Genomic DNA, 22,567 nt, shown 5'->3' with positions numbered 1-22,567 from the left:
TGAACAGAAGTCTGCTCGATAATGTGAACAATTAAACAATACATTTTTAAACGATTTTTGAGCCAATATGCCAGTAATATTTTGACTGTCTCGCTGGTTTTTGACTTGTCGTAGCATGTGTGCATGGTTCACGGCGTTTATATGGCTTTGATTCTTCAGTTTTCAGTTAACTTTAAACGCTTGAGTAATAAATTCGGTAACAACCTTTCTTTGCACGATTCTCAAAATGGGCAAAACTGTCAAAAACAAGGCCCTTACTCTACAACAAAAAGCAAATATTATTCAAGAACATCGAAAAGGTGTGTCAGTTACTATACTGGCTAGAAAATACGGAGTTGCTAAATCAACAATTTGTTCGATCAAGAAGAAAAGGGAGAAGATTCTTGAAAGGGTAACCAACTCATTAGGACCAAACAAAAAGTGTACGTTAATATCTTGTGAGTACCCAGAAATGGAAAAACAGTTGTACAAATGGTTCCTTACTCAAAGAGAAAAAAATCTTTCAATAAGCAGCGATATATTAAAACAAAAAGCAGTCAGAATTTTTGGAAATGTATATCCTGCGACAATGAAGTTTAGTGCAAGTGATGGATGGCTGCAACGTTTTAAAGTCCGTCATGGAATACGATTTCTAAAAATATCCGGTGAGAAATTATCATCTCAGCCGGAACTGGTTGGGCCGTTAAGAACAATTAAAAAAAGTTATTGATGAGCTTGGAATTACGGAAAATCAACTTTTTAATGCCGATGAAACGGGGTTGTATTGGAAACTTCTCCCAGATAAAACATATGTTTCGATTGCTGAAAAAACGGCTCCAGGAATGAAAATTGCAAAACAACGGGTGACCTTCTTAGGATGTGCAAATGCTACAGGTTGTTTCAAATTAAAACCGCTGGTGCTTGGAAAATCAAAAAATCTCCGCTGTTTTAAGCACTTTAGAAATCCGGTCATTTATAAAAATTCCAAAAACTCATGGATGACTGCAGAGATATTTAAGGATTGGTTTTTTTACCACTTTGTTCCAGAAGTAAGTGATTTTAATCATAACCATTAAATCCATTTTCCATTTCTGAATGATTTTAGGTGAAGCAGTATCTAAAAGAACAACATCTTCCACTGAAAGCTATTCTACTCTTAGATAATGCTCCTTCCCATCCTCCAGCAGACACATTAAAAACAGATGACGAAAACATATTTGCTATGTTTATGCCTCCTAATGTGACCCCGCTAATCCAGCCGATGGATCAAAACGCTCTGAGACTCACAAAACTATATTACAGGAAGAGTTTGTTAACTTCAATTGTGGCAACTGATGAACATGTAATCGATTCATTAAAAAAACTTACACTTAAAGACGCCATGTTGCATTTACATAGTGCTTGGCAAAAAATTACACCGAGAACCTTATCTAAATGTTGGTATCCTGTACTGTCAAAAAATACAGATGAAGATTCCATACCATTAAGCGAACTTACAAAAATTTGGAAAGACGAAGAGGCTGATCAAGTTATTTCGGAGACTCTAAGTTTACTAAGGGAGGTTCACGAGGTATTTTTTTTACAATAGGCTACTGTATTCTTTACTATAAATACAATTTTGTTATAGGCTGAAACGATATCACTGAATGGAATAAGGATGATGCTGGCATTAACCTTAATGATGATCCAAATGATAATGCTGTTTCGGAAGAAGAAGACGACTGTCAGGTCATTGAAGATCCAAAGCGTAAAATAAGATATTCTGAAGCCATTGGAGCATTAAAGCTATGCATTCAATGGGCACAAGAAAACTTTGTTAATATTGACGACATTTTATGCATTAAAAACTTTAAGAAAAAACTGTAATTTTAAATACAATATCTAAAAGCAATTAAAAATTACTTCTTTTTTTAAATAAATTTTGTAGGTATTTTTTAATACATAGGTATTATAAATAATACATACTAAGTAAATAAACAAAGGCTTGAAACTTATAATTTAGTCTCTTTACAAAAAAAAAACATAATAATCATCCTCATCCCATAATGTGAACAATCGGTAGTATGAGCTAGGGTTGGTTTTTTTGTGTTCATGTTACCGAGCTTGTACTGTATATTTATTTTTAAAACATTTAAAGGTATATTATCAAGTTCGTGGGTTATAGTCAGAAGTCGGTTAAGTGCACATATAGCATCTGCTACGTAGCAACATATCAGACCAGCGACTGATTTAACTTTTTAAAAGTGTGCTGCAGAGAGTATCTTAAACCGATACTACGCAGTAAAATTAATTTCTTCGAACGAAGCTCTCAGCATATTAATCGAACTTCACACAGATAAGTTCGTTTGATCGATAATTATTTCAGTTTCTCAATGTGCGTTTTAACGTATGAAAGCGATATAACGGGATATGATAAATTTTGAGTCTATTGCGCCGAATGTGTACTTGCACTTAAGATCACGACAACTACTACTTTATTTTTTAATACTGACAGTTTATATCACAGAACACAAATATATAGGTTTATATTATAAGCGGTTAGGCAACACGACATACTGAATACGGCACTTTACTCAAACTACCACTAGATGGTGTTAATAGGTTTAGATATCTAATATTAACAGGTAGCAATCTTGCTAAACCATTTGCGATGCAACCTATAATTTTCAAGTGGGAACTTGAAACGTGCTTTATATTCGCAAATTAGCAGCAAAGGTGTATCAATAGCTTTAGATATTTATGTTGCGTGATATGGTGCATTTGCACTAATGGGGCCCTATTCCTGAAAACTATGACACGGTAGGTACTTTAAGTGAATATTGTTAATTAATTCCTAATATATTAGCATATATAATTAGATATCAATATATAATCCGATAATAAATGAATTCACTCGATTTTCATAAATAACAAATAGTTTTATAGAAAATGAAAAAGTGCCTTTGAACAACCGTTAGCGAAAAATCGATCAGCCAAAATACTTCTGTGTTGTCGACTGTCAAAACTCAGTCATCTGTCAGTTTTGTCAGAAATGCCAATAGGCATATATACAACAAACCCAACAAAATTTGTAAACAAAAATAGGAGCCATACAATCTATTTTAACACTACCATTGAACTGATAAATTATAATTAAATTAAATAAGTTATTAAAAAAATATAGTTTTTTGTGCATACAAAATGTTCGATACAGATGATGAAGATTTTACTCTTTCTCCTAGGTGTGTACAATTGCTTTCTATAATCATGTCACTTCTTTTTCCTCTTTTTAGTTCAAAATTGGCCTCAATATTCGGTTTATCAACGGGATCTGAGGATAGTAACACCAGTCTAACATATAAAGCCCCTAAACAACCAAAACCCACAAGCAATAATGCAGTTGATCTTAACCAGACAGTTATGAAAAATAAGCTTGATGAAGGACAAACTCAGCCTCTGTCATCTGTGATATTTGCAAAAGTGATTACATTATGGAAGGCGTAAGTGAAAAAAGATTTAAAATAAAAATATGATTATTTATGTTTGCATCTTAATCTTTTTCATAAAGAAATGGTTAGACAAGGGTAAACCACAAGTATAACAAACAAGTTATTATTTAAATTGATTTAATGATAATTGTAGGTGAATTACCAATAAACATAATGTGTGAGACAAATTGGTATATTTGAATTGGTCAATTCTTACAAAAAATGGATACTCTAATTTACAATCTATTAGTGCACATGTTTTTAAGAACATGATCTTCAGAAACTGTATATCAACAGTTTCTGAAGATCATTTTGTTGATTAGTCTAATACCTTTAGGGGCAAAACATATGTAACCTGCTTTCAATTGAAATATAAGTTGGAGACTGTTGATCAAACTTGCCGCTTTTTTGAAAAAAGTAGGTCTCTTTAAGAAAAAATTTATTTAATTCCTAGATGACTACTTGTCTGTTGATAAATTCTTGTTTGTCACTTTCTTTTTAATGGCTGCTAAAACAAAGCAATAACCGATTCCAAGAGATCTATCGGTTTTAACCGCGATTAAGCCCTTGGTTCACCTTGAACAGTCTTTTGGTTGAAGTAACTTCGTAATTTGTCAGCTGTCACTATCATCATTTTGTTTGTTTTTAAATAATACCCCAGACGACAGTAATATTATATGTAATTACCTAGTTCTTAAACATAATTATCAAAAAACAAAACTTATTAGCAATAATAAATTTTGTATCATTTTTAAAAAGGAAATAATTTGTTGTTTGTTTTATTTTTTTCTGCACTTATTTCAATATCTTTGACATTTGACGTTTAACAGCTCCGAGTGTGGGTAATTGCTGTTCCAAATTTATGATGTATAAAGGGCTAATTGGTGACGTCACGTATCTCAAGCACTTATAACTAGTCAAAGTCAAAGTCAAAATATACTTTATTTGCTAAAAGCTTCCTAATCCTAGAATTTATAATACAAGTATTTATTTCGTTATACAGGATACAAACAGACAGAAAAGACAAAAACAGAATACAGAATCGATTTTGATTGTACATAGAAGCATATTTTATATAATCAAAGAAAAAACCAAAAAAGAAGAAAAGAAAAGGCGAGAACCAACATAAAACAAGAATAATAAAAAAAAAAATAAATAAAATAAATCTGATCAACAGATATATTATAATTAATTTTAAATATTAAAATGAGGAGGTGTGGATTGGAAGAGATAAGTTGCCCATTTGATGAGTATTATGACTCGTGCAGGATGGTGGACTTACGGACTTATGTATGAGTGTTGCAGTTTCCAATATAAAGAGTGAGAAAACTGTTAAAATTCTTTCAGCTACAAAAAGAGGTTTACAAGAGACTCTCAGACCAACATCACACAGATACCTTAATGCTTTTTTCTGAATAGTAAAAATTATGTTAAGGAGTCCCTTGGAGCACAAACCCCAAAATGGCAACCCATAACAGATATTAGAGTCTATTAAGGCGAAATAAACTGAACGAGCCAACAACCCCCCCAACTCATGCCTGGCAACTCTGACTGCAAAACAACCAGAAGAAAGTTTAGCAGAGAGGCCCAAAACATGGTTGTCAAACCTTAAACTCTCATCAATGAAAAGGCCGAGAAATCGACAATAATCCCTACCATGTAGTGGGCTCTGCTCATCAAACAAAAAACCCTCTACATTACACTTAAAGCCCAGAACAAAACTCTTATCAACATTGAATACAAGCTGATTGCAGATGCACCACTCTTTAATTTTGGGAAGGTCCTCTACTATGAGAGATTTGACTACTTTTTGATCTTTGTTATGCCACAGAATTGTAGTATCATCGGCAAACTGAACCACTAGTCCATGCAGTTATAGAGAGCTTAAGTCATTAACGTATAATAAAAATAGAATAGGACCCAACACTGACCCTTGAGGTACACCACATTTAAGATGTGCTATCCGTGACGAGAATCCAGATGCAACCACCCTCTGGGTGTGGCAAGACAGGTATGACTTCAACCACCCCGAAGCCACTCCCCTAAATCCGTAAAAATCAAGCTTTGACAGCAGTATTCCATGATCCACACAATCGAAAGCCTTGGACAGATCACAGAACACCGCTGCTGCAGCCTGCTTGGAATTCATAGATAGATACACACTCTACAAGAATCTGAAAATGGCATCCTGCTATAACTAACTATAACCGCTTGGACGTGTTTGGTTAATACCATTTAGGAACGGTAATTACTGATAGACCGCTTGGAATCGGTTTTAGTATTTATTATTTATTATAAAAAAGTTGGTTAAAGGGTTAGTCAATCATCTGGCAAAATTGGCAACAGCCCATACAGTAATTTAAAAAATGTCTGAGACAAATTCAATTAATTTATTATATTTTGACTAAAAGTGTTTTAGAAGATCATAGAAATCATTTATGTAGAAACAAGAAAAAACTCTGCGCTATTTACATTAAAAAGCTAGACATAAACAAACCTGCATTAGTCTTATGGTTGGAACCTTTGGTGTGACACTCAAATCCTCAGTTTTAATATTCTCCCGAAGATGTTAGCATCATTGACAAAACATGTATTGAGATTAAAATAAAGAGTTTCGGATAGTGGTAAAACTGTCTTGTGATTTAAACCTACATTGCTTCTAATTAGTCAACATTCTATAAAATTCCAAGAGAAAGTGAAACCTACAGCTAAGTATACATTTGTTTATGTCTGGCCTCTTAGTTGTGAATGAACTGTAGTAATATTGGTGTGAAAAATTTTGTGAAACCTTTTGTAATAACTATTCTATAGTCTACTTTAACACACCATTAATTCAGTAATTCAGATTTGACACCTAATTTAAATATTTTTTAGTGACAATGGTAAAAACAAACTTATGGGCAAGTACATGGTGGCTCTCACATCAAATCCTATAAAATCTGTTACAGAACTAATGATCTACCAGGATAAAACCAAGATCCTCATTAGAGAAACATTAGACAAATCACTGATATTTGTAAAATATCAAAATAATTTTATTGCATTTTGTGATAGTCAGAAGAAGCTCTGGAATTTAAGTTTTGATACTGTTGAAAACAAGGAAATATTTTTACAACATATTGAAAATTGTCACTGCATATTACAAGAACAAAATAATAATGGCAATAAAGATGAGACTGATGATACCAATCCAACACAGGTTTCTACAAAACCTGAGATTTCTTCTGATATTAAGAGTTCAGATGCAACAAAAGAACAGATTTTATCCAGGGTTACCAAAATGGGACAACCAATTTTACCAAGAATGGTGGAATTACATAAAAGTAGTGAAGTGTCTGATTATGAGTCTGAATCAAGTTGCACTGAAACAGTCAAACCTGTTACTGTTCCAAGGAAGCTCAGGAAAACTCCAGGAAGTACTGAAAAAGCTTTAACTGTAGCCCCAATTGTTCCAGAAGTAAATAACAGAACTTATTCAATGCCTTTTGCAAATAATAATTATTATGTACCTCAGAATCAAATGATGCATGCTCAGAATCCTACTGGTCTTGTATACTCACAATCAATGCCAGATTATGGTTTAAGCCATTTTCTGATTAACCAAAATGCAGAGCTTAAAGCTAGCTTAGCAGAAATTAATGCAAAACTAAATAATGCTTTTATATCTTCTGATAAAAATGGTAACAGTTGTGAGGAAACCAGTGTGTTAAAGTCAAAGATAAAATGCCAAAGTTTAAAAATTGATAATTTGAATTCCGAGTTACAAAAAATGCATAAGAAGTTTCAAGATTTAAGCATCAAATATGAGGATAAATGTAAAGAACTCATGGAAGCCAAAGCTACAAAGGAACAGTCTGGCCTTCTTGAATCTGAATTAATTTTTTTGAGAGATAAAGTAAAGCAGGCAGACATTCTCCAGGAGAGGCTAGAAAAACTAGAAAATGATGTAAAAATAAAAGATGATAAAATGAATTTATTAAATGTTGATCTAAATAGCATAGAACAACAATTGCTTGAGGCAAAGACTCAAAATGAAATATTATTAACTAAAAACTCTGAATTAAATGAACGATTGCAACAAACACTATTAGAGTTAGATGAGCAGAGGAAGCAGACATGTGTAAATGAGGGAGAAAATAATATGAATCCTTTAAATAAGGAAAAAGTTAGTAAAATTATTAAAGACAGCATGAATGAAGCATTTAGAGGAATTATGGGTAGTTTTAGTGATGATAAGAGCTATGAAACTAGGGAGATCCAAGCAGTGTTAATGCAAAACTTGTTAGATACTAGTTTTAAATTAATTAATTCTTTTTTATAATTGAAGTGCATTACAATTTTTATTTTTGTTTTAGTTAGATATATATATTGTGATATATTTTATTATTAGGGTTAATATCATGTTATAACTATTTTTATGAATAGAATAAAGTGATCAACAACCACTTGATAGTTTAACTACTTCCTGATAAATTTTAAAAATGTTCAAGACCTGCTGGTTTGTAAAGCCTATTACACTCTTGATGTTTTTGCTGTGCTTTTTGCTAGATATTTTATATTCATGTTTGTTTTACTTTATTCAGTTTATTTTGATTATTAATTATATGTAAGTATTTTAATTTATTATATTCTTAGATTTGCATTGTAATTTTAGACTTGCAAATGTATTATAGTGACTTTGGTGTCTATTATAGCGATTGTGGATGTTTTTTGATATTAGAAATCCCAGATTTTTATTTATATTTAGTATATGTGCTTAGCAACGTTCTTGGTGTTGTCGTTTCCGTTGTTTGTGGCAAAATATCGGGAAAAAGTTTATGAATACTTTGCCATAAGGTATCTTTCCGGTGGTTTGTTTCAAGAGGCTTCAATATAATGTGCAACAGTATCATTTTGCAAATACAGATTTTCTTGTAATCAATGACTAAACTGATTTTTTGGATTGGTGTATTTTAAGCGAACAATACGAATGATTCTGAAAACCAGATTAGCATTTGATAAGAATATACAGTAACTCAGTAAATGTAAAATCGGTCAATAATTCCAAAGATTCTTGATGAATTGGTGACTTCACAGTTTGAGAGTTGGAAGACTGCACAGTTTGTTGTATTTATCGTTCCGATAATACGGATGTCGTTACTCCACTTGCTTTAATATGCTGGCGTATCAAAACTACTTAATCTTTGCTGCGAAAACTAGCTCGTAATAGCTTTAAAGCACTTGATAAGATAATTCACCAATTACTTTCAAGCATATTAAAGGAGCTGATTTGGATTGATTTCTTGGTTATTGGTCGATTGCAGTGGATTAAAAATGGGAACTTTTCCAGGCAGTTCTGTTCTCTTACGTATTCTTCAAGGGTCACACAGCAATCCAGTCCTTTTTAAGCCCTTTTCAAATTATGTAGACCAAAAGTTAACATTTGATATTTGTACATAACATAATTTGTACATTATATATAATGTGATTTGATTTCTAGAGCATGTTACAATGGCTAGATCATATTATGTAAAGGATTTGAGAGTCATATTTGCTCAGCAGCAAAATTTGTATATTTTATATCCATATAAATAAAATGTCTACAAAAACTTTTATACAACCGGCTACTTATAGTAAAAGCAAACACTTTTGTCATAGAACTGAAATGCATTTTGGCCCTTCGGAATTAACCTATAACCTTTATCGTTATAAAATGTATTTTCTTGGATATTCATTTATTAGAATCAAGATCTTATAATTTCATATAACTGAATCAGTAGTTTAATTGATTTTTTATATGCGACCAAGATACACATTATAATTTATTACATTTTCGTAGAATCAATTATAATTTTCAAAAAGACCATTTGATTCGATGAATAATTTAGTCTGCCTTTTACATCGTTGAAGAGTAGGGTAAATAAGAGCTGATTTGAATCGGGCTTTTTTGAACTAATTAGAACCGTTAGTTGAATATTACTGTGATTTATAAAAATACTTTTTAATAAATTCCTAGAAACAATTTTTTTTGCCATAAAAATTTCCTATGTCTATGAAATATACTAATCGATAAAATTTTTTTTTTTTTTACAAAATAATATATATTTCTTACGTTAAATATTAATACATATAGTAAAATATATTTACAACACTATAAATTAAATTCTTGTCTATATCTAATACCACTCATATCCGCTAATCTATTGCACATATTAGTTCCATAATTGAACGGATTGGGAGAAAATAGCGTACATCCAGTACCATTTAAATTATTAGTATAAATATTTTCGGCTCCATATTGTGTATAGGAGCATTTCCAAGGCATAACATATTGAAGATCAGGAGTGGGATGACTAGGAGAGTTTTGGTAAGTAAATACTTTTTCTACTGTAAGTCCATCGGGTTTAAGTGGTACTCCTACAGGGGAGGAAGATTTCGGCTTAGCACTTGGGGAGTTTTGGAGGGTGAGGCTTCGTTCGTTACGCCGAAATTTCGCTCGGCGATTTTGAAACCATACCTGCAATTGAATATAATAACTAGCTTTAAGTTTATAAACTTGATTAACGAGACAGTAAATTGTTGCGACTTAAAAACGGAATTTAAGAATAAAATATCAACAAGTTAAGGCGTGCTATAAGATTCTGTGGTTATTTTAAAAATCCACTTAGGCGCTGAATAAAAATATAACTTTAAAACCTCACAAAAATCATAATGTGATACACAAAAGGGTATTAAAGCGGATAATTTAATTAGACTTCCGGCACTACACAGTATTTCAAACTATAAAATAAATAATTAGATACATTTAGTGCTTAAAATTCCATTTAAACTCCAGCAAAATGCTAGCTTTATTATTGAAATTTCATTCAAGAGAATTTTGATGTTGGCAATCAAATTAAACCTATTATCCTCTACAGAACATTAACTATTCATATTTACCGTATACATAAAATGTTCATAATATCCACATATAAACGCCGAAAGCTTTAAATTAATTAAATGAACATTTAAAATTTAATGAGCTCTGCCAACAAATAATCCCAATTAAAATATCCTCGTCCAAGTTTTAGTTAAATACTTTCAATAATACAATTCTAAATTTAATGTTACTTACTTGAACTCTGGCTTCACTAAGATTTACTTTAGAAGCCAAGTCTTCTCTGACGAACGCGTCAGGGTAGTGAGTTTTCTCAAAAACTTTTTCCAACGCTGCTAATTGGGCTGTTGTAAAGGTTGTACGATTTCGTCGAGGTTTTTTTGCTGATTTTTCCTCAAAACCGTAACCTGAAAGTGACAATTATAAAGTTGATAATCTACAAATTCATTGAGAAGATTAGCTATGTATGAAAATAAATAAATGAAACATACAAATATAATTGATCTTCCCATTATGTGACTATATCTTACAAGAAATGGCGACCAGCAAGTACATCAAAATTTGAAGAATCCATCATTCACAGACCATCAAATTCTTTAGATCATTAATAATGCTTACATATAGGTATTTATTCAAATAATTACAAACTCGGGTGAAGTATTATAGCTACTCTAATCCTAAATTCTTTAAGAATTATAAATAAACAACAAAAATATCAGAAAAATAATGACCAGTTATTAATGGAGGCTAAAGCTTCTTACAACAAAGACAAACTATATGATCGGTCTTTATTATTTAATTCGATCTGTTGTACAAGATCTTTACAAGGAGGAGCTGTGTCAACGTGGAATCAGCTGCTATTAATAAGAAACTATAGATGTTTTGAATTATTATTATTGGGTCGTATTTTGCTTTACAGTACCTGAAAACTTTTTTTAAGACATAATTTCGCTTTTAATTTTGGGTCATAAATTTAAGTGTGGATTTTAAAGAATCATTACAGGCTCTCGCAGCCATTATTTTTTTAGAAAATAAACTGTGAATATAATTTAGACTTATTTACAGATTAATCAGGATAATGAGTATATCTTTAAAAAATTAACTAAATTGTAAGTTGTTTCTCCATGACTCTCCATGTTAAGATTACTCCTCACTCCACTGAGGTTGCTCCATCTATAGCGGCACTTCTAGAATCCTACGATATCCTTATCAGCTATTTGGTGTGGTCTCCATTGTTCATCAAAGTCTTCTGACCAAGTATAGAGAAATTTTCCAATGAATATTGTCAACTTTTTGTAACTCAAACTGCTTATGCAGTCCTCCTATACATTACTGCCGATAAATAGTAAACCTTTCATTTCAATCGACAAATATTGCAAAAGCCTTCCTTGACCATCCTTGTATAGTACGGAAACAAAGAGGAAACAAGCTGAATCAATTAATGATTTATTCAAATACTTGTAAAATTTTAGTTATTATTATGGAAAGGGACAAAAATTAATTAATAACATTTTAAGCCATTGCAGATCTCCAAAGATGCTTTTTGCTTTAAAAAGTACAGTTTCTATCTATATTCTATGAATGAATCTATATTCATCTTTGTTAAACTAAGTCATGAATACTGTAAAGAATTCATGAACAAGTGAAGATGATATCAAAAGTTGCAAGCATTTATATTCTACTCGAATTGAAAATGAGATCTTCTTTTGTATTTTTTAAAGAAGTAGTTTGAATTCATTTTAATTTTAGAAACCAATCATCAATGACTTCTTCATTTTTCGATTTTTACAAACAATATATTATTACATATATCCCTTTTTTGTTATACTCATTGCAAAGAATACTAAATATTAGTTTGAATTCGTTGATACCTTGAATTATTATTTTCTAAATATAAGCTTTAATTGAAGAGTAATCCAACTCCTTGAAGCAACTGAATTTTAGGGTGACTCTGAAGGACCACTGCGAGTTTTTTTTTAATTTCTAGCTGCTATCAGGTGATAAGTGGCAATTTTCAGGTAGCAATTATTTTTATTCCCATAAGCTTGAATGATAAAATTTAAAATTTGGCACACATCATTTGCAACCTAAATACTACTTTTTGGTTCCTAGCTCATTTCGCAAAACTTCAAAATAGCGGCACGACGTCATATTGAAAAATAAAGTTAAATAGAAAGGGGGGTCATGCGATACACCGTTTGAAAGCTCCCACTGAATGCTTTATGGCCTTGGAATATTAAGTCTTTAATAATATTTAACGGTAGGCCCTCGACGACCAATCCACCGATTATGGTAAGTATTAGTCAAATATTTTTTAACATTTCTGCTCAAGTGAACCGATGCCCTATCTTGTTGAAAAACTGAAAAAAACTTCAATAACCTCAAGGATCAGTGGTTCTACTGTATTTTCCAACATGTTTTAATAAAGGTCCTCTGTCAAATTTTGGTCTAAAAAGAGAGGCTCAACAATGTGATTCTCTAATATGCCAGCCCACACATTTATTTTTTATGGGTATTGTGTGTGTGTTTTACGAAATATGTGGGGGTTTACGTTGCTCCAATAACGGACATTTTGTCTACGAAAATTACCATTAAAAAAAGGACGTTCTTCACATAAGCAGGTTGACGTTCTGTTCCTTAGAACATTGAAAGGCTAGAAGTAGCATGCCGTGGAACTATGGGCAATGATGCCATGATCCCAAATGCTTATAGAGAAATGGCAATAATCACTTTATAATATCATAAAAATTTTTAGTTGTTTCCGAAGGCTCAAAACAATACTACTGCTCCCTATATTTTTTATTTAATAAAATATCAAGCATTTTTTTAAAATAATTTTGATAAGATACACTATATCGAAGTCAATATATGTACTTTAAATAAATGAAAATAAAGTACAAAGAAACGAGAAAACGGTAATGGCATCGCAACGCCGCTCGATCGCATTGTTGATGCCACGGATACGAGCACTCTCTACCAGTGACGTCGTCAACAAATATTTACCTGATAAATTTTAATTAATTATTATAGAGTTTGAGTATAAGTAATATTACCATTTATGAGCTATTTATGTGTTTTTTTAACGGACTTCGTTAGAGGAAGGTCCTAATAAAAGGCAGCATTTTTGTCAAAGCATTTTTATGGAAATTAAATATTTTATTAATATAATATTATAGATTTCTAAAAAATCATGTTTTAAGACACAAATTTTTAACATTTCGCAAAATTTTATTGTTATTGTTATATTGGACAAAACTCAGTTTTACATCACATAATATATACTTCTATGGTGCTGACTTTTTCAAAGGGACAGTATTGCTTCAGCGGTAAGAGTTAAAACTACAAGGATGTTCAAATTGTGAAGGAGTTGCAGGTTTTTTATAGGTTATAAGATTTTTATTATGAGTATTTAGCCTGTACAATGGTTTTGAGACATTTAACAGTGACCTATATAATACCTAATACCAATTATTATATCATATTAATTTATACTAAAAAACAAGGATTACCTAAGAATAAAGACTATGTACAATAGATTAGATTAGATAGTTTATTAGTAGTAATATACAAACAAGTACTTTTACAAGTCAAATAAAATATGTAGTATGTTGGGCTTTCTGGAAAATCATATTATTATTTCATAAGTATTTTCATAATGACTTGAGACATCTAATTCAATTTCTTTGGCGCAAATTTGTTTGTTGCAATCTTCGAATTTTAATTTTTTGTTTCATATTATTTCATTCATTTTTTTTCCATAATTTGGTGACAAGTGATTTAGCTTTTGAAACGGTGGAATCATCAGTGCTTAGGTCCTCAGGATATCATTTTGATTTTACCCTAGAATAATATACATGAAAATATAGTATTACCAAAATTAAAAAGAAAAAATTTAAAAAATGTATTATGATAATCCAATTTATTCCAATAATTGCATTTTAATTAAACAAATATAACACAATAAAATACTATATCACTTTTAAATAAGATATATAGAATAGGATGATACATAGCATAAAACTAGTAGTCTATTTTGAGTGTATTTTTACCTTTTCCTTGGCAGAGTCAGGGAATGTGTAGCAGTTAAACAAAAACGGTTTGGATGAGAAATAGTAATTGTTGACCTAGACCCCACGGTAACTATTAATCTCAGATGCAGTTATTGTTGATGATGAATGATCAGATCTGTAATTATACAAAATTTGGTGTATCAAGAATATTAATCTATTTCAATTATCCATACTTGTCTATATTAGATTCACTGTTTATACTATATACCATTTTGGAAGCTAAAGAATTGTTTGCACTCTTCAGGAAAACTACCCCTGCAGCTTTGAAGGGTAAATCTCTTGGTAAATTAACTGAATTATCGGCTGCTGTGTTTTTAACCAAAGCATCAGAAATCCTAGTAAAAAAATAGTTTTACACACATACCTAATTTAATAAGTATTAGATATAAATAAAGCTTATATGAGTAACACTAATACTTTTTGTAACGATTTTCTTATGCTAGAAAAATATATTTAAAAAAAATTACCTTTGAGGTAGAGCTGATTTTTTTAATAAAGTCTGGCTACTGATCATATTATCTTCCTTATATAAGAAATCACTTCTAAGGATGTGATCTGAACAAATATGTTCTTTTTAATTGTGTTGATTTCCATTAATGAAATCCATTGTTCCCTTTGGGCATATATTAGGATTAGGCAATCTATAATAAGTATTTAATATTTAATCAAAAAGCAGAAAAAATTACAGTAATAAATTAATATGTGGTGCCAATTACTATATATATTATTGTAAGTTGCAATATGGTAAAAAAAAAAAAAAATTATAACCAAATTTTAAGGAAAGACAAAATTAACTTTATACATAGATATCAATATCTAAATAAATTTCAAAATTCTTTAGGCAATAAAAAATTAGTAATTTCATCTATCTACCTAATGTCTATATTAAAAAAACATAACTATATATAGATAGGTCCATGGGTATTATGCCTTCTTTCTCTCAAAACAACAAAAAAAAACATAAAATCCTGTAATAAAACCAGGGACAAAATTCTAGTTTTATATTTTTTATAGCCTATTGATAGATGAATATGTTCAAAAAAATATTTAGATTTAAAAATATAAATATTTTGGTATTTTACGCACACTTTCGCATTCAAGTTTTTATTAGGTTTATATTTATAAGATCCCCTATTCTACGTTTATGATGATGGTAACCCTATGATGTGATGTTATGAAAGTATCGGTACTTACATGTGAAAAGATCGGCTTGAATCACCTTTTTATCATGATGCGGCACAAACAACACAAGTTTTTGCCATCCTAACAAATTAAAAAAACACTAAAATGTGGCCTTTTTCCTTTTTAAACCAAATATAAAAGAAAATACACGAATCCCGAAAATAAACAAAAAGCCGTTTGACAGATGACACTACGCGTATGGCTCAGGCGCTTAAGCTCCGGTGTTGTCGCTTCAAATTTTTTAGAAGCAGTTTTAGGGATAAGAATGTTAATAATTTTGTTTTTTTTTTGCTTAAGGATATTATATTTATTCTTAAAATAGGTTAATTGTGGTATTTATACTTTTTATTTTAAATCTTGCTATAAAAGACAACACAAATAATTTAAATTAACGTTATAATGGTTGTTAAATTATAGCTTAAAATTTTCTCCGTTGGAAATTTGCGTCGACTTGACAACTGAGAATCGGCAAATATGTTTGTAAACAGAACACCCCTCTTGCCCCTGTGCACATGTTGGACTCAAACAAAGTTGTTGTTTACTAATTCTAGCCTTTCAATGTTCTAAGTTCTGTTCTCTCGGTTATTACTTTGCAGAATACCATACGTTGATCAGGATCATGTTCTGTCAATTGATGAAGCTTTTGAATTTTATACGGATGAAATTTATGTTTTTTTAAGTACCCTTTTCACAGTAGCAGAAGATATATTAAACTTGTCACCAACTGTGGAAGTAGACTGTTGGGGTCCGGTAAAGCTAAAGGGACGTCTAAAAACCTCGATAAAATAAGCCGTTCTTTACATCACCGAACTTCAGGTCACCTCGGGCCTGATGACAACAGTGTGAAGTTACTGTAAGATGTTACTTTTGGTACAAAGCTACTGACTATAATTCATAACTGCCACATAATGGCGGTAGACTCCTTCTAAACGACGATAAAAACATCGTTTTTTGAAAATTTTTACATAGAATGTTGAGAGGTCAAAATATTGCTAAAAAAGTGAGGATGATTGAAAAAAATACAAAACTTTGGAAATTATGAAGATTTTTCTACATACGTTAAATACATAATTATTGCCGGCTTGCACAAGGATTTTTAGCTCTTGATTTTGCTATAATTCAAAAATATATATATTGGGGTAATTTTGGAACTTTTTGGGGGCTAAAATTGTAAATATATAGGATTTTTTATCGCTTTGTACCCCTATAATTACATATTTTGTAGATAATGAAGGCATATTATAGTTAGATTTTACATTACATGAACAAAACACATTTATCAAGTGTTATAAGTTAAGATATTTAATTTTACTTACTTATATATAATACTTACCTGTAATGAGACACGACAGAAAATTACGATAATCGTACTAATGCAGTAGCCACTTCCAATAAATAATAAAATAATATTTGTTGACGTAAGTGACATTTGACAGTATTTTTTATTTATGAATTAATCCGTATTTACATATTTGATATTCCTGATTTGCGTGTGGAAATTTGTGTTTATGACCCAAAGAAGTGATGTAAATCCTTCTAAGTTACAGAATTTGGTTACTTAAGGCTTAAAATTTCAATTAATAGCATATATAATGATCAACGTGATGGCTAGTCGCAAATAGAGTGTAGTTAAGCCGGGTGTAATGGAGGCGTTTAGAATAAAAGGGGTATAAGTACAATTTTAACGAAATCTGGGATAAGTACTTAGATTACTACCTGAAGTTCACATTTGTTTGGTACAAAAGAGATACAAGTGATTTTCAAACTTGTGCCGCCATCTATGAGTGAGTAATACTATGTATCTAAAAGCGGAACTTTGTTCAAAATAAAAGGGATGCAAGTGCACTTGTACCCATTTTATTCCAACTTAAACCACTCAGGTGAAATAATAACTTTGTGTTTAAACCAATAACGTCGAATGTTTAAAAACTATATTGTGTGTTTTTTATGGTTTCTACCTGGTGTTGTTATATTTTATGTCCAAAAACGTTTGAGTGCATAAGAATTAAGTGCTGCCTTTCTAAATTACATTAAAAAAGCATGGAAAACGAAATTTCACAAGGTAAACAAACTTTTAGGTTAGGTTTTTTTTTAACCGGTAATACTTTAAAATAACTGCTTCTTCGCAGACCTGTGGCTTTTATAGTTTATGTATATATAACATAACGTAGTTTGGTTAATTTTGTACACGAACTTTCCGATCCATTTGCCACCGATGAAGACAGCGATTACATACCTGAAAGTGATACTTCCAATGATGATGTTGATTTAGCAGAAAGATACACTCAAGTAACAGGTAAATAAAATATTTTGCTTAAAATAGGTACCTAATTTTTGCTCATATATGTTTTTAAATTTATTAATGTGTAATAAAATACTGATTTTTATTTTCAGATAACAGTGCAGTGTTTTCTGATTTAGGTAGTGACGCCTCCAATAAAGATGTAGCTGGACCCAGTGACGCTCTTCAAAGAAAGAAATTAAGTAGAAAAAGCAAGCGGAATGAAAGTGCCTGGAATATTAAGGTAAAAAAAAACGCTTAGAAATTCAGGAAAAGCGTATATTGGTCATAAAAATAAGCCACATATCCAACGTAGTGTTAAGCCCTATGAACACACTTGCAGATACAAGTGTAGCACAAATATTTCTGAAGATGACAGACAAGAAATATTTCAACAGTTTTATGCATTGGCCGATTACAATCTACAAAATGGTTTTATTTCTTCATGCATAAGGAAAAAAGACGTTTAAAGAAAACGAAACAACGCCGCTACTAACAAGCAGTTTAGTACTGAAATATACCTTCGACATAAGCGAGTGTGTAAGATATTTTTTCTCAAAACCCTTGACATAAGTAGCAAAAGGTTTACAACGGTTTGTGCAATAACGGATATAAATCGCATATGCGCCAAGGACAAGAGAGGTATAGGTCCTGGCAGAAAAATGGATCCTGCACGTCGAAAATTAGTAATGGAACATATCCAAATGTTACCTAAGTACACATCCCATTACTCAAGGAAATCAAATTTAAACACCCGATATCTGGCATCAGACCTGAATTTTTAAAAAAATGTATAGTTTGTACAAAGAGTATTGCATAGAGAGCAATGCTACTCCTGTGAAAGAATCTTATTAGAGATACATATTTAATACAGAATTTAATTTCAGATTTCACCGCCCTAATTCCGACACGTGCAGTAGGTGTGATAGCTATGCAAATATTATTAAACATTCTAAAGACGAAATTAAGATCAAGGAGGTAAAAATACAACAGGACTTTCATCATAGAAAAGCTGAGAAGGCATTGGCTGTGAAAAAGTCAGATATTCTGGAAAATAAAGATTCTGCTGACACATATGTGGTGTGCTTTGATCTCCAGCAAGCCCTACCCACTCCACTTATAACCACCTCAAAAGTTTTTTATCTTAGGCAACTCTGGACTTCAATGTTCTTCATTTCATTCAAGGACTTCATTTCAAATAACTTCTGTGTACATAACCTGGTAACTGGAAAATCGCATATGTATGTTTGGAACGAGACAGTTGCATCGAGAGGATCACAAGAAATTGGTTCATGTTTGATTCATTTTATCAATGAAGTTCTACCTCCAACTATCACTAAAATAATAGCTTATAGTGATTCCTGTGGTGGACAAAATAAAAATAAAAATATAGCAAAATTATTTATGTTCCTGGTAAAATCTACTAAAATTCAAGAGATTCATCACAAATTTTTGGAGCCCGGACATACGTTTATGGAATGTGACCAGGATTTTGGTATTATTGAAAAGGTTAAACGTAAAATACCGCAAATTTTTATACCAGAATACTGGATGACCGTCATACAACAATCTTCTAAAAAATTTGAAGAAGAATTCTAAAAAACATGAGATGAAAAGGGAAGACTTTTATAGTTTTGCTCAATTAAACCAAATTATAAGTGACCCTAAAAAAGATATTGATAATCATGTAATCAGATGGAGGGAAATTCAGTACTTCTTTTATTCAAAAGAGGCAGAGACATTTTCTTTTAAACACAAATCATTATTGGATCCAATGGTGCTATTTTATACATGTCTCTGTCCTTGCAAAACAACAAGTAGGCCAAATTTAAACTTTAAAAATTCATTTTCTTTGCTAAACGAAAGGGCTATAAAAATAAAAGAAGCTAAGTGGAAGAACTTACAATCCTTATTGGAGTTTATTCCTCCAATATATCACGAATTCTATAATAATATTAAATATGAAGGAAAGGGCAAAGGAAAAAGTAAAAAACAGAAAAGTTCTGGTAGTAAGGCGGCTATTTCAATAGAAAAAAAGAAGACATTAGCGGAAAAGCCAGAAGAACAGTTACCAGAGACAAGTATGGCAGATGACAATGAAGAAGATACCAAAGATGTAGACCTGTTATTATATTCAGATAATGAATAGTGTTTATTTACGCGTTTGTCTTAAGAGATTTTTGATGTTTAAGTTGAATAAAGAGCATTCTAAATTACTTTTGGTAGTATAATTTTGTATCCAAAAACAATAATTGTGAATTATACGTAAGTAGAAAATCCTTTAAAATTTTTAAAATTTTTTTCTTTATCCTCACTTTTTTATCAACAAAATGTTCAAACTCATCATTCTATGTAAAAATTTTCAAAAAAAAATCGGTGTTTAGACGCCCCTTTAACTTTACCGGATCCGACTGTTGTGGATCTCTTACTATAGGTGCTTTAATATCCAGCTGTTCTTCTTCTGGATAGCTGGGACACCCTGAATTCTTTCGACTGGCAACACTACCCGTCTCGGTAAATTTCTTCGGTCTGTAATACTGGACGGTCAGGAAAGCGAACAAAAAAAATTCTTTCTGTTCCATGTAGATTACGAATTCCGCCGTAAATCAAAATAATTTTGATTTTTTTTAGCAAGGAGACGTGGATCAAGCATTCGCGATTAAATCAAAGTAGAAATAATATTGTACTGAACGAAATAGCAAAAATATTCTCTCCTTTCGGTATTAATCGTTTTTAAAAGTATTGGTAAACCAGATAAGTTTTTGTATGGAACAGTAACTTTTATGATAATAATGGGACATTAACATTGACAAAAAATATATAAATCCTGCAAGCAACAACACACCTACAAACAAATTACACTTGAACAGGTGTAGTAAAGTAAAAATAAGTAAATAGGCGAAAAATATGATTTTAAAAGGCTGCCATTTTGCTATGGGTAGAAGTAATGACTTAATATTCTAAGACCATCAAGCATTCAGTGGGAGCTTTTAAACGATGTATCGCATGACCTCCCTTTCTATTTAATTTTATTTTTCAAAATGGCGCCCCGCTGCCATTTTGCAGTTTTGCAAAATGAGCTAGGGACGAAAAAGTAGTATTTAGGTTGCTTATGATGTGTGCCAAATTTCAAATTTTTATATAGGCTCGGTTAAAAGATACGAGAGGAGGGGGACATTTAAGAGCCGCACTGCATACAAATTACTGCATGGTGTCAAATTTCGCAAGATTATAGGTAGGTATATAGACGTTCTAGAGAAATATCAAACTCAAACTATAGTGTTGCATAAACAGAAACCCAAAAGTTATTGCGTCGGTATGCTTCAAGATTTTCCTAGATTTATTGAACGAGTAGATATTAGAGGAGATAATAGGCTCTGTTCACCAAATGCAAATATTTTTACAATGAAGGAACATCATCCTTTTTCCTTTATTAAAGAAATAGTACGAAAGATTAAAGCCAAAGAAATAAATTCCTTGATACCTTGAATTAAAAAAAAATTCTTGACATTTTGGAGATATCTGCTTATTATCTGGCAGCTGTAAATGCAAAAACTTGCACCACAACATAGAAGCCTTCACAAAATAGATTATGATAGAAATGTCCTTTACTTTTTAATTCAAGAATTCTATTTAAAATGCATTGGCCACCTCTTCGTTCCACTACCCTTAATGATCTAACTCATTACGTTTTAAAATAAATTTATTACAACAGTGAGCTAGTTAGCCATACTATGTTGTATAATCTTGCTCCTATAAAAGTTAGCCTAGTCTCCTGCCAAAACGGTACCGAGAGCACGGACCATTAATTTAACACTATCAAAGGCTTCGCTCAAGTCATAAATCCGGTCGTTTACGATAATTGCACACTTTCGCGGCCTTTCAACTGTCGCACTTGCGGCCATTCGTCACGGCTCTGCTTTGACTTAGAGCGTTGTCGATTTTCCAGGGGTTTATAAATTATAGGAAACCCGACGGAAAGAACATTTCAAAACAACGCGCTCACAAGACGAATAGAAAGAGATTAAATAATTTGTATGCTGTCGGTTTTTTTCGTGTATCGGGATGGCGCCTTTGAAGTGTTTTTTTTATGGACGATACATGTGGTGATTTGTCTTTGCTTTGGAACCCCTTGTTGGAATTGATTTGAAATAAGTCATTTACGAATATTTTGTTTACTTTTTTGAAAGAGGTTTTTATTTTGGTCCTATGGTGGTGGAGCGGTTTTAGTTTACGAAAATTGAAAATCTAACTTGAAATAAATATCATGAAATTGTTATAATAATGTCCTTCAAGGCTCGATAGAAACATGAAAAACGTTCGCCCTACAAAGCCATACAACGAGGGCAGAAATTACCGAAATTTATAGAAGTGATGACCAACTAATAATAATTTTTTTATAATTAATAAATTTCATCATCAGCAGAGATTTTATATAAATGAACTTCTAATATTATGGTCGAAACATCAAGAAATTATGAACTTTTGCAATCATAGCTTATTTCAACAGGCAGCAGACTTATAACATGCCAAGGACTTTAATTTATCTTGTAAAGAAAAAGTTTTAAATTGGAAGGTGCAGTTTTAAATTGGTATTGGAAATGTAGCTGTACATTTCTAGGACTCGATGATATTTTCATCAGCTTTGATAAGATTTCATGGTTTTTTGCTTTGCAGAAAATCAAAGTAAAGTAAACAACATTCTCACTTTAAAAGGAGACGTCTGTAATAC

General features: G+C 31.4%; 2 protein-coding genes across 3 annotated transcripts in view; one reads left to right on the top strand and one right to left on the bottom strand.

Annotated features, from left to right (window-relative positions):
- Positions 1-2,992: 2,992 nt before the first annotated feature.
- Positions 2,993-7,891, top strand: LOC126733880 (uncharacterized). Its single transcript, XM_050437310.1, has 3 exons — positions 2,993-3,200; positions 3,252-3,458; positions 6,321-7,891. Exons 1-3 carry the CDS (start codon positions 3,160-3,162, stop codon positions 7,765-7,767), a joined length of 1,695 nt encoding a protein of 564 aa, XP_050293267.1. The 5' UTR covers positions 2,993-3,159; the 3' UTR covers positions 7,768-7,891.
- A 1,390-nt stretch (positions 7,892-9,281) lies between these two features.
- The window catches only part of LOC126733881 (paired mesoderm homeobox protein 1-like), a 69,321-nt gene continuing 56,035 nt past the window's right edge, over positions 9,282-22,567 (bottom strand). The window contains exons 5-6 of one of the 2 annotated variants that reach the window (XM_050437312.1): positions 10,540-10,709; positions 9,282-9,942 (exon numbers count right to left, since the gene is read on the bottom strand). In XM_050437312.1, coding sequence (XP_050293269.1) covers positions 9,577-9,942; positions 10,540-10,709 — 536 coding nt within the window. In that variant the 3' untranslated portion in view covers positions 9,282-9,576. The remainder of the gene's footprint in view (positions 9,943-10,539; positions 10,710-22,567) is intronic. The other variant, XM_050437311.1, reaches the window with a different exon arrangement.

This window comes from Anthonomus grandis, chromosome 3 (genome assembly GCF_022605725.1).
Source record: "Anthonomus grandis grandis chromosome 3, icAntGran1.3, whole genome shotgun sequence".
Taxonomy (NCBI): Eukaryota; Metazoa; Arthropoda; class Insecta; order Coleoptera; family Curculionidae; genus Anthonomus; species Anthonomus grandis.
Note: the sequence above shows the minus strand (reverse complement) of the source record. Positions and strands in the feature narration are given on the sequence as shown.